This window comes from Tripterygium wilfordii, chromosome 17, assembly GCF_013401445.1.
Source record: "Tripterygium wilfordii isolate XIE 37 chromosome 17, ASM1340144v1, whole genome shotgun sequence".
NCBI lineage: Eukaryota > Viridiplantae > Streptophyta > Magnoliopsida > Celastrales > Celastraceae > Tripterygium > Tripterygium wilfordii.
Genome location: NC_052248.1, coordinates 13,124,864 through 13,137,071, shown reverse-complemented (window position 1 = coordinate 13,137,071; position 12,208 = coordinate 13,124,864). Strand labels below are relative to the sequence as shown.

Below are 12,208 nucleotides of genomic sequence, written 5' to 3'. Positions count from 1 at the left end.
AACTAAATACTACAAAGGAATTTCATTAATTGAGTAATATCAAAAGACTCTCATAATTAACAATACATGACCTTAGTGAAGCTGAAACAACATCAAACCACTTCCATGAAACATTAAATCCTCATTATGGGTCTTAAAGTTTTTCAATATATTTTAATTTTTTTCTTTTGTCCATTACATTTTTGTTTTTTTAAATTAATTCTCATCACTCAAGTTGTCAATCATTCCTTTTTATCAAGTTTAATTAGAATGTGTAAGCTTTTTTGTAGAGGCGTCCACGTGGCACCATGAATTAAGGAGAAGCCTTATGGATCCTCAGTTATATATATATAAATTGATGATTGATTGGCATTGTTGGTTGGCGTTACAATGTGCAAATGCAATGAATAATATGCTTTTCAAGTACGTACTGAATAATATATTGTGTCTGAACCCAAATCTTCTAAGTAGGATTTGCAACATGTGGTTTAGTAAACTAGAGCAGTGAGTATAGTTTTGGGGTTTTGGATCATGTGATAATAGAACCAGCATATCTAAATTCTTAAGATTTTATGATCTGATCGATCATGTGCTGTGCGGAATATCTGGTAATCATTTGGGGTTTGTGGTTAGAGGAGATCGACATGTCCTAAACCATGCATGTGGTTCACTAGCGATTCTACTGTCTCATAAAGTGAGGAAACCCTTTTTTTTTTAAGGGCAATATGTCCATTTATCAACAAAATTTGTACCAGAGTTTAAGAAATACAACTCACAAATAAGAAACGTTGTTTGGCTTTGTTCAACTCGTACGGGTTTCAGCCCGGTCTTATCTAGTTAGCATTGAACGAATTGAATTAACGGTACGAATTTAGAGCTAATCCAACTATTCGGTGAACATATTGAACTTGAGAATTCTCGATTAAAAAAAAATCTCAACGTTCCACTCCACATGCCAATGATAAAGTGAGGAAAGTTTATTATTCATTTTGCAGGGAATCAGAAGGTCAAATATAGTCAAACATATGCTATACCTAATCAAAATCAGTGGATAATAACTAATTCCAAAAAAAAAAAACAATTATTTATTTCCATTCCAATTGTCATGACCAACTTTACAGTGAATACTACCAAGGATTCGAAAATGTTAGGGATCCCAATTTATTCCAATAATGAATTTTGTTTCTTGATTGATGTAAGTGTAGGGGTCCACAAAACTTGATGATTGAACCAGAGAATGATACATACACTATTGGGATGACTGAGATCTCACTCATTCCTGGGACCTTGTAACTTCTTATATGGACCTACAATGAGAAGCCCAATTTGCACAAATAGGCAATAGCAAATGCGTTAACGTGGGCTTGGGCTACATGAATTTCTCTCTCTACATCCCCCGTCGGTCCGTCCAATATAATTGGTTTTCAGGAAGCTTTAGTCACACCCCGGTATTTACGAAATATACCTCTTGTTAATAGTAACCTATAAAAACTCTAAATTGTCTGGATCGGACAACTTTTCTAGCGATGGTCATAGACTTTCGAACGTGATTTCGACGATTACGGTGGACGAAACTCATAAGGGTTGGTAGGGTTTAGTTCGTGGTGGCTTGGGTTTCAATTTCGTGATAGTCGTTATCGGATTGGTGCTCGGACGTGGACAACACCAAGAGAGACAAACCTGGATACTTTAAATATTTCATCGGTTAGGTGTAAGTCACTAATATGAATGATAAAATAATCCAATCTACCTCAACTAAGAGAGACATACCTGAATAGTTTAAATGGATTGGCCCAAACCACAAAATAGGGGACTTGTCAAACAGTAGCAAGAGATTGTTGGTGCAAGTAAACAAAATGTGTTTCCTAAGTTTGTTTTCAACATTTTCTGAATTGCATTGTAATTTATAAAAGAGGAAAAAGAAAAAATGAAGCATATGTAAGCAGTTGGGCTTTATAAACTTTTTGGTAATATGGTCTGCAGGCCCTTTTGCGTTTATTACCCTACGGGGAGCTTTAGTCACACCCCCGTTCTCTAGATGGTTATAGACTTTCGAATGTGATTTCGACGATTACGGTGGACGAAACTCATTGGGATTGATCGGGTTTAGTTCATGGTGGTTTGAGCTTCAATTTAGTGGTGAGGGGATGGGGTGTAAAGAGCATAGATCTTAATAAAGATAAAGTCAAAGCAAAGTCAACAAAATCGGGTACACTTACTAAAAACTGAGGTGTGACTAAAGCTCCCCTCGGTTTTCTCACTCGCCATGCCTGGGATGATCTGTCACGACCCATGGGCCTCAGGCCTCTCTTCCTCAGCCCATTACATCAAACTGGCACTAAATACCTGGTGCTCGGACAAAAATAAGAAAAAGAAAACTACCCAGTGCTACGTGGCAAGTTGTAGTGCTGCCAGATAAAAACCTTAAAATAATCAGATTGTTCCACAACATCCCAGACACATTACACGTGTCCTCCAAGAGGGATGGGATTTCCAGATCCTTCGCTGTGTTAGTCTCGAACTTTCCCTTCACTTTCTTTATATTTTCTCGCCTGCCAAACGAAGGGATACGCTACTAGTCAGCTCCCGCGGACTGTAATTCGCCACAACTTGTTTTTCAGGGTTTCTATTTCATAATTCTCGTGCCTTTCATCCAAACAAACCGTGTAAGAATACTCTTTAACTCTAATTTTTCTCATTTTTTTTTAATTTTCTTCTTTCTTTTCGAGAAAATGTCGAATAATGAGAATCTGATCAGGCTTGACGCTCAGTAGTTCTCTCTTCTAGGAAATTTTTCGCATTTTGTTGCGCATCTCAGAACCACTGTTAATTAATCGAGTCTCTCGAATTTTCTCGGGAATCAAACAGAAAGTCAAATCCTCATCCAGTTCATTACTGTAATTTAGGATTCATTTGCTAATATCATGTTCGATCGAACAGGAGATTGTAACTTCTAAGGCCTTGGAAGATGAGCAGCGTCGATTTGGTGTCAGCAGTAAACGATCTCTTCTGTTTCCCCGAAAGCATTGAGAAATACATGTTCCCTCGACGTTCTAATGAAGAACGAGAGAAGAACAGGGAATGAGCAACATCCCAGTGGACGTCATGGACGCCCCCAACGAGTACATTCTCTACATGGATGTGCCTGGCTTGAACAAGTCTGACATTCAGGTTAGAACATCACTTCTCATTTTGCACTGAAATTTTACTGATAATGAACAAATTTTTAGTGTGAAAACTGATTTGGATTGCAGATTACGGTTGAAGAGGACAAGACATTGGTGATCCGAAGTGGAGGAAAGAGGAAACATGATGAAGTGGAGGCGGAAGGATGCAAGTACATAAGGCTAGAGAGGAAAGTACCCCAAAAGATGTCGAGGAAGTTGAGATTGCCGGAGAATGCCAATGTTTCAGCCATAACAGCCAAATGCGAGAATGGGGAACTTACTGTTATTGTTGAGAAGCTGCCTGCACCCAAGCCCAAGAGTGTTCAAGTCGCCATCTCTTGATTCAGTTGCTTTTCTAGCAAGAAACTTTAATTGCTGGAATCTGCAAGTCTCTTTTAGCTATTGGACTGTAATGATTTCAAGTGTAGCTAGTTTTGTTGCAAATTCAAGAGTTTGTTGTCTAGTCTGTGTAATGTAAGCACATTGTTAAACTTCAATAACTAGAGCTCAAAAGGACAACAATGGAGGATTTTGTTCTGAATCAGTATTGATGATTACTCTGATGGCTTCTTTCCCTTTCCTTTCTGGGTTTTTTTCTTACGTTTTCTCCCGGATTCCTGTAATTTAGGACCATCTCCAGATGATGATGATGATGATGATGATGATGATGATCTCTTTTTGGACCTGGACTTGGACCTTTTTTCCCCTCTAGATCCCTTTTCAGGAGGACTACTATCTTCATTCAACAGATGGGCGTAATCTTCCAGGCTTGCAAAGGGAGATGCACCCACCTTACCACCAGATTTCTGTTTTCTTTTCTTAAGATTAAAATCATCACCAGCCTCACTATCATCATCTGCATCCCCTATATTAACATCATCATCACCATCACTGTCTACACTCACATTATCAGGAATGGCTTCAAAATCTCCCTCAGATCCCTCAGCAGTATCTGAGGGAATGTCCATCTCTGCATCACTAACGTCACCGACCAACTCCTCATCGTCGTCGTCGGCCATTTTGTCAAGATCATCATAATCGTACTCACCATTTGCTTCTTCAAAGGAGAGATCAGTAGAGTCCAACATATTGTCTATCTCTTCATCATCACTCACATCACCACCATCCATTCCAACAAACTCTTCTGCAGCCTCCTCCTCCTCTGCTTCCTTCTTTTTCTTCTTCTTTAATTTCTTTGTGGAATTCATTTTGTTTGTGTAAAACTTGTGGAAAACCAGATCTTCAGGGGGTACATCCATCTCGGCCAACGACAGTATTTCTGGTCCAAGTAAGTGATTGTTCATGTCGAGCTGGGCAGGGAAACAGAAATGAATCAGCAAAAAGATAGAAAGAAATAGTATTTCAATCACCCATATTTAGGAGAAAACATAAATCTATATAGAGAGATGCTGACCTTCTTAGCAGGTTCAATCTGGGAACCACCATGCCAAGTGTTTTGCTTCGGTTTTTTCTCCATGAACTTATCTAGAAATGCACTCATTGATAGATCATTTAATGGGTTTCCATTATAAACAATATTGGCTCCAGAAAGAAGAGTTCCAGCCATGGTTGCAACTGATGGGTGTACGTGAGAAGCAAGTACCGTCAGCTCCCACCAGCTTGAACGATCTGCATTGCTATCAATTGATTGAAAAAAAGTAAAGAACTGGGCTACAAAACCACTTCTTAATGGATAAAAATTCATTTTTTTAAAAAAAATGATAGCTGGGTGCAAGTCTCCTATGCTTGGACTGGTATGGAAAGATGAATAGAAAAATACCAGTAAGAAGGTTCTCTGTGTCTTGGATCGTAACCTCCAGGCAAGGTAGGTTTGGTTGCAGATACTTGAATTTCAAGCCCATCTGCACAAGGTAATCTCCGAGATTCTGAAAGATCTTTTGAGTCATTGTTCAGAAGCAACCCCTCTGCTTCATCTGAGTCATGTTCAGAATAGGATGCTGAAGAGTCATCCATGTCTTCTGGAGAGTCATCTTCATCTTCTAATGCATCACTATTAGAATTGGCCCTATCCTGATGGTCAGCAAGCGCTACTTCGTCGTTAGTTTCTTCTTTCTTTGATGGAGTGGGGGGCTCATTATCAGTTTCTTCAATGTCTTCAAAATGCTCTATGTCAGAATCAATGGACTCACTCTGGAGAACCATGCTCCTGCCCAAAGAAAGGGAGTTATCTATCGACTCGTAAGTACATAAATCTTTATCAGCAGAAGGGTACAAATAAACCAAACTTACCACAAAGGTGGCTTTGCTTTAAGAACTTCAGAGAGGAGAAATAGGCATCCACAAGCATATTGAGGTGGCTGCTGGAGAGCAACCTATTCAAGAACCTAAATAGTTAATCTATGTTGGCATATTGCAATTGGATGCAACTTAAGATTGAAATGACAACATTATTCTCCTTACAGAAATTCACACTAATTCAACCCGCTTAAAACAACCAGGAGTAAAAAAATCTTAAGGGAGCATTGACATTATGTTCCATCACTGAAAATTATTATCATTCATTTACAACCCAAAAAATAACAGAGGGATGGAAATCTGAACATGACATGTGAAATGACATACATATAAAGTTAACCTAGGAAAAACATATAGCAAGGAAAGAACTGTTGAGACAATGAAACTCTAAACTCAGTGGAAAGCATCCAGCACAGGATGAAGCAGAAAAAGGATAAAGTGCATTGCAAACCTGCAATAGGCGCTTTGAAAATGCACAAACACGCTTCAAATTGACATCACTTTTAATGGCTCTCAGAAGAAGTCCAATAAACATTTCTGCCTGAAAAAAAAAGAAGAAATCATATAAAGAGGAAATAAACAGACGGAATAGAAACAAGAGCATAATGCAGATTAAGCCGTCCATAAAAATAAAAATGTAGTGAATTAGCAATAGTTGGGAGTGGGGAAGACTTCACATTGAAAAAACAAAAGTGATAGGGATCCCAGTTGTCCCAGTGATTGACATGTCACTCCCTGGTTTAATCACCAGGTTTTGTGGGTCCCTACATTTACATCAATCAATGGACAAGATGAATGATTGGGATCCCTACCATTTTTGTTGAAAAAACTGTGAAATGTCAGTTGTAGCCATGCATAATGAGATTATCCAAGATTCATCAGTATTAAGCCAACCAATAAGATCTTTTACCGGAATATAGGGGAAGGGAATTATTCAAAAGCAATGCAAGAAAGAGGCAGTTGGCAACTTCTTGCCTTAGTGAGAAAAGCGAAGATGGTGGTCTTGTTACAGAGGAAAAAACAATTTGGGGTTTCTCAACGAAATAAGATTGCAACTAATTCAGAAACTATGTTAACGGTCTCTCCTTGACATCCATGAAAATCATAGTAGTCGGGCAAAAATTGCACGAATAAATTTAAACAGCAATTCTAAACAACAAATGCTTTGTTCATGACAGGATTAACATATCTTGAGCTCATATTTGCCTGTGGACCATCACATAAAGAATTAGCGCTGAAATGTAACAAAACCATTAAACTATAAATAAAGGAATGAAGATTCACTAGGATATACAGCAGCATACATACTTTAAACCATAAATAAAGGAATGACGATTCACTAGGATATATAGCAGCATACATTTATCAAAGCCATCAAAAAAGAATTGGCCTTGCATATCAGATGAATGAATGCAAATTATTTTCCTCATCCGTTGTCATAGAGGCACACATTAACTAAACAGAGAAATAAACTAACACAAAATTTACTTGCCTTGGAAGAATGCATGGCAGCTGGAAGTAGAAGTTTCGAGTATAAGGCGCGGTAAAAGCGATCACTGACAATCTGATTCTTGGACGAGATCTTATCAAGCAGCATCAGTGCCTGAACTCCCACATTAAAATTCTTCGAATGGACCTGCATGATTAAGGTTTTACATTGACAACTATCCACCATTGTACAGTAGTGCCCATCAATGCCTATGTAGAGCAAGTAGCAAGCCTTTGTACTTACCAGTTGGAACAGCATGGGTGTTTGAACCTCTATGATGTCATCAGCCTCAGTGCTTGCAACATATGGAAATGCCCTATTGATACCCTGTATGGATCATGAATACAAATAAGTGCCTGCTAAAAACACATACTTCTAGGATGGCTGAAAAACTAGGCAAACCAATAATGGACAGAAGTACCGTTAAAAGAGCTGATAGGAGTCGTGAATCCAATTCAACATGAGAGTCCGATGAACTTTTGGCTTTATTGATCTTGTCAGAATTACCAGAAGGCTTTTCATCCTGTGCCTTGCTATTCTTATTTTCATTATTACCTGCTTCAGTAATCAGTACCTGAAATTTGAAATGCAAATAACTATTATTTTAAGAGTCTTTTCTAGTCCTATAGAGAACATTCTTTTCTTTTAAAGCCAAGATAACTCTGATATTGCTTGATTAACTAATGAGTCAAAGAAAAGGCCACGTGGATGGGAGCATTCATCTAGCAATAGATTGTCTCCTCAAAATGAACTTTCAAAGAACAGACTTAATGTGTCATGTTCGTACAGATCCATAAATTATAAATGAAGTGTCACTATGAAAATCATTCATATAATCAAATGAAAGAGTTTAGAAATATAGGTGAACCAATACCTTAAAAAGTGCGAAATATATATCTATCAGTCGTTTGGCCACATTCGGCCCATCTCCAATATGAGTCAAACGAATTTGACTCAAAAAGTTTATCTGCGATTAGAAAATGCATATTAACAATATCAATGTTGGAATGAAATACAAAAAGGCATCATGGGGCCCCAATTGAGCTAAAAATATTAAGGACCATTGCCTATATTGAAACCCACATGACTAAAAAATTCAAAATTTATATGAGCACTTCTGAAGAGTGTGTAGGTCACCATAAGTACAAGCATCTTTCTAGTAGTATCCTATATAACTCCTTTTCAGAAGGGAAACAAAGTTTTAAACGATGACATATGAGAAAGGCCACAAGGTGGCTACCATCTACAAACTTGTTTTCATCACCAACGCAATGTTTAATATCAAAATATAAATTTACTCCACTAAGATATATAATAATGGGACTTGAATGCACAACGACGCCACCAGGATGAACAAGCTTAATATATGCAATGTCAAGATTAAAATATAAGATTCATCAACCTTGGAGCAAGCAAACTTTAATAAACTATCATAAAGCAAAAATTGAAAAGGTTGATTCAAGCTTGTTTAAGATATGCTGAAGGAGTATTGTAAGGTATTGTCGAGTGCACATACAGCATGGTACTTTGCTCTTAATCCCAGATGAGGCCGAAAGAGAAAAATATCCACCTCGTTGATCACCACAGACTGTGAAAAGGAAAAGGATATATCAATTAAAAGAATATTCACCTCGCCTATTAAAGACGTGAATTTTAAATAGCCATATGTAATGGATTTACCTTCATACTAGGGTGGTCAGACAAAAGGTTTGATAAGTGAAAATCAGCATTAGACGCACTCTTATTTTGAGGATCTCCCAGCTGAATTTGAGAAAATATAAGAACACGAGTAAACATAAGCTTCAAAAGCTATAGCAATTTCAAATAGACAGCCTTCACAGAATAAATGAATTTGACATTCAAAAATGGATGGACCATATGTAAATCCCAACTTACTTTGTTAACTAATGCAGAGAGCAACCTACGCTCTTGCTCTGGTTTGCTCTTCAACAGTCCATACGTAGTCTGAAGAAAAATTAGGAACACAAGAAATTTTAGATCAACATAAAATTCTCTTCAGAGTAAACTAAGATGAAAATACATACTGAAAGTCTGAAACCCTTTATATATAGTAGATTAAATAATATGTTATTAGATTTAAGATCATATTACGTTTATTTTTGTAAGTTACAAATTTCTAACACTATCAGCATTCAGCAGAAACAAAGTAAGGGCTTTCTCTGCTGCACCCACTTGATGACTCTTTCAAAAATTATTTTCCATTCAAAAAAAAATAAAAAATATAAGAGAATTAAAGAATGCAATAAAAGAATTCTTGCATTTTCTCAAAGAAATGTTTTTTTTTTTTTAAAAAACCCTCAAAAAGTCGTTTTGGGAAGAAAGCAAATTTGATCGTGAAAACCGTTCTATATGGTGGTGATTTATAATATTATACAAGAAAGATTTATCGAGAGCATGAAGAATAAAAAGATTGCTTGAAGAAACCGACCTTCAATGCCTTGTCTTTCAATACGGGTAACATATCTCTTGATGCTTCCTCAAGTGCAAAAACAAAGCGTTCATACCTGCAGTAGCACGGAAAGAACAATGAAAAAATCCATAACCATCGCCCTTTACAAGGAGGAAAAAAAAACACAAATACGTTCAACAGACTTTCTTCTTGAAATGGACATCCAACAGAAAATCATGAAGATTAAGCCAAAATAAGTAAAACATGAGCTGAAATCTGAAATATCTAGCTGTCGTTTCAAAGAAAAAATAACTTTTTACTCACTAATTATGAACGTGGACGATATTATGGGGCGGTAAAGCAGAGGAATATATGTAGTACAATTTGAGAATTCCATCAATTGAAGTTTGAATAAGAAGAGTGCAATTTTCAAAAAACCCAGTCATTAGATTAGTTTATACCTCTGCTTCAAGCACTCCTCGAAATACCAGAAAAGTAGCAAGGAATAACCATTTTTACTCTCTGGAAGCTTATTAAGAGGCTGTTGTAGTAGGGTCTTTAGCTTCCGATCAGGTAATAAACTGCAACACGAGGTTAAAAAATTTAAACTAGAGCATCACTGAAGAAAATTAATGCAAATGGCGCATTATAGACTGTTGGTGAGAGGCATAAAAAAATAGATCTTGAACCTCCAAGCAAAGAATGAATAGCTTCCTATGGCAAACTAAAACTTCTTGGCACACATAAAAACATTTTTTGTTGAAAGATTTATATCTTTTGCAATGGACCATTCAATTGTGAGAGAAAACGAAGAGAGAAAGAAAGAGAGATAAACAGGAAAACACAAACCTCGTAACAAAAAGTTCTTTCAAGGCTTCAAACCCAGTCAAAGAATGACGCTTTCCCACCTTTGACGTGACCATTCCTACAAATTGTCACATTGTTGAATTGATTAGAAACAATTCATTCACCTCTATGAAACCAATCAGGATATCACTAAAAATAATTCACTTGGATTATCCAATCCACTTTAAATTATAGGAAATAGCGCTAATACAATCAAAATATCTGATGGGAGTTAACTAATATGCAGTACGTCCAATAGAAAGTTTAATGCATACCGCTACTAGGTTAGCAAGCAGTCACCTCTTCTAAAGAAGCAAATAAGATAAACGAACAAGGGAGAAATATAGAGATACACAGAAATAAACTAGAGATATAAATAAAAACGCCGGAATAATTTACAAATTATTTATCAATACGGATTCTGGATACTCTTATGTTCCATTTAAAACATAATATAGGGGAACCCATAATTCGGATCCTTATGCAGTATCTCAATCCCCTGTTTCTCAACGGTACGTATTTTAACTACTTATGTTCCAAGTTAGAGAACACATATTGCAAAGCCATTCAGATCAAAAGAGAAAAAAGATAAGCAAGCTATATTACCCAAGAGTGCATCAAGCGACCTTAAATTAGCAACTGGGTTATCCCCAACCAAAACAGAAAACGCTGAGACCTTATCTGCGGCTGTACCAGACCTCTGTGTGGCAATCAGCATCTTCACATCCCCACTTTTTCCTCTACCCATCTCGTAGTCCAGCACATACTGAGCCATCAGCCGCTCAGCAACCTCTCGTTTCTTCTCCACCATTCCCTGCCACCCCCCCACTCCCCGCTGTGCCACCTCCCCCAATTTCAATCTTTCCGTTCCTTCACCCAGTACCTTGCTTTCCAATTCCACCGCATCCTGATGCCACACACCCAATGAGCTAGCGTTCATCAGTGGAAGTTTGGGGAGGTCTTTGAACTTATCAATTTTCCAGCTTTTGCTGTCATCTAGAGAAAGGACTTTAGGCTTGAGTTTGGAATTAGGCTTGGCGTGCTTTCTGCCAAAGGAATCATTCCGGGTGGTGGCGACATCATTGCGAGGTTTATCAGGTGCTGGCTTTTTCTTGCCGTGCTTGCTGCTAAAGGAATCATTCCGGGTGGTGGCGACATCATTGCGAGGTTTATCAGGTGCTGGCTTTTTCTTGGCCTGCTTACCGCCAAAGGAATCATTCCGGGTGGTGGCGACATCACTGCGAGGTTTATCAGGTGCTGGTTTTTTCAGAGGTTTGAGGGGGCCAGATTTACGGAAGTCAGTGTCGTTGAAGCCGGATGATGATGAGGAGAGGCCGAGAGAGGAAGCGAAGGAGGCTACGTCTGATTTAAGAAGTTCTATGTCGTTCTGTGGAGGATTGTCTCCATTTGATTGTCTTTTGGACTTCGACTTCGCCATTGATAAAAGTCGTGTACAGAAAACTCACAATCAGGTCACACAGAGAGTTTATGGTATCAAGAACTAGAGCTCAAATTTCATTCCTAACTGGAAATAGTCTCTCCGTTATAGGAAAAAAAACAACAAACTCGGTAAAAATTGCAGAAGAAACAAGAATGCCAGAAATCTATAGTTATGGTCGTATGGGTTTAGGGTTTTCCAACGATCCTCCTCAACGATTGCTTTTGGGATTGTTGCGGTGGCGCCAGCAGTCGTTTCACTCGATACTGAAAAACCCTAAAAATTAATTTGATTTTTCTTAAGGCAGTTGCAGGCCCATAAATTTGCTTGGATTATGGATTTTGATACATATGGCCCACTGGACGAACGCAGCCCACTGAGTCACTTTATGGGCTTAATCGATCCGCAGAATGTGACATACATATTTAGAAAATTGAGATAAAAATGGAAAATGAAAAAACTTTTTTTGTATAAATTAGATAGATACATATAATAGCTAAAACAAAATTTTAAAAAAATTATTGAAATATTATTTATTTGGTTACCGAAACCGACTCAATAGAAACTTTGTCTTTTGACATATGATATGGGCCATCAAACTCGCGCATAGCAAAATTTTTTAA

At 37.6% G+C, this 12,208-nt stretch overlaps 2 protein-coding genes across 2 annotated transcripts; one reads left to right on the top strand and one right to left on the bottom strand.

Moving 5' to 3' along the window:
• The first annotated feature begins 2,651 nt into the window (after window positions 1–2,651).
• On the top strand, window positions 2,652–3,703 carry LOC119982496 (17.4 kDa class III heat shock protein). The gene is given in 3 exon segments (XM_038825912.1): window positions 2,652–3,041; window positions 3,044–3,150; window positions 3,234–3,703. Coding segments are annotated over 3 exon segments (456 nt in total). The 5' UTR covers window positions 2,652–2,947; the 3' UTR covers window positions 3,489–3,703.
• Window positions 3,579–11,854, bottom strand: LOC119982495 (CCAAT/enhancer-binding protein zeta). Its single transcript, XM_038825911.1, has 16 exons — window positions 10,754–11,854; window positions 10,151–10,226; window positions 9,763–9,882; window positions 9,341–9,416; window positions 8,788–8,856; window positions 8,572–8,652; window positions 8,408–8,479; window positions 7,766–7,858; window positions 7,313–7,465; window positions 7,135–7,218; window positions 6,895–7,038; window positions 5,854–5,943; window positions 5,397–5,479; window positions 4,927–5,313; window positions 4,561–4,783; window positions 3,579–4,456 (listed from the first exon to the last, which is right to left on the bottom strand). The coding sequence occupies exons 1-16, from the start codon at window positions 11,583–11,585 to the stop codon at window positions 3,701–3,703; spliced, it is 3,339 nt and encodes a 1,112-aa protein (XP_038681839.1). The 5' UTR covers window positions 11,586–11,854; the 3' UTR covers window positions 3,579–3,700.
• Between the last annotated feature and the right edge of the window lie 354 nt (window positions 11,855–12,208).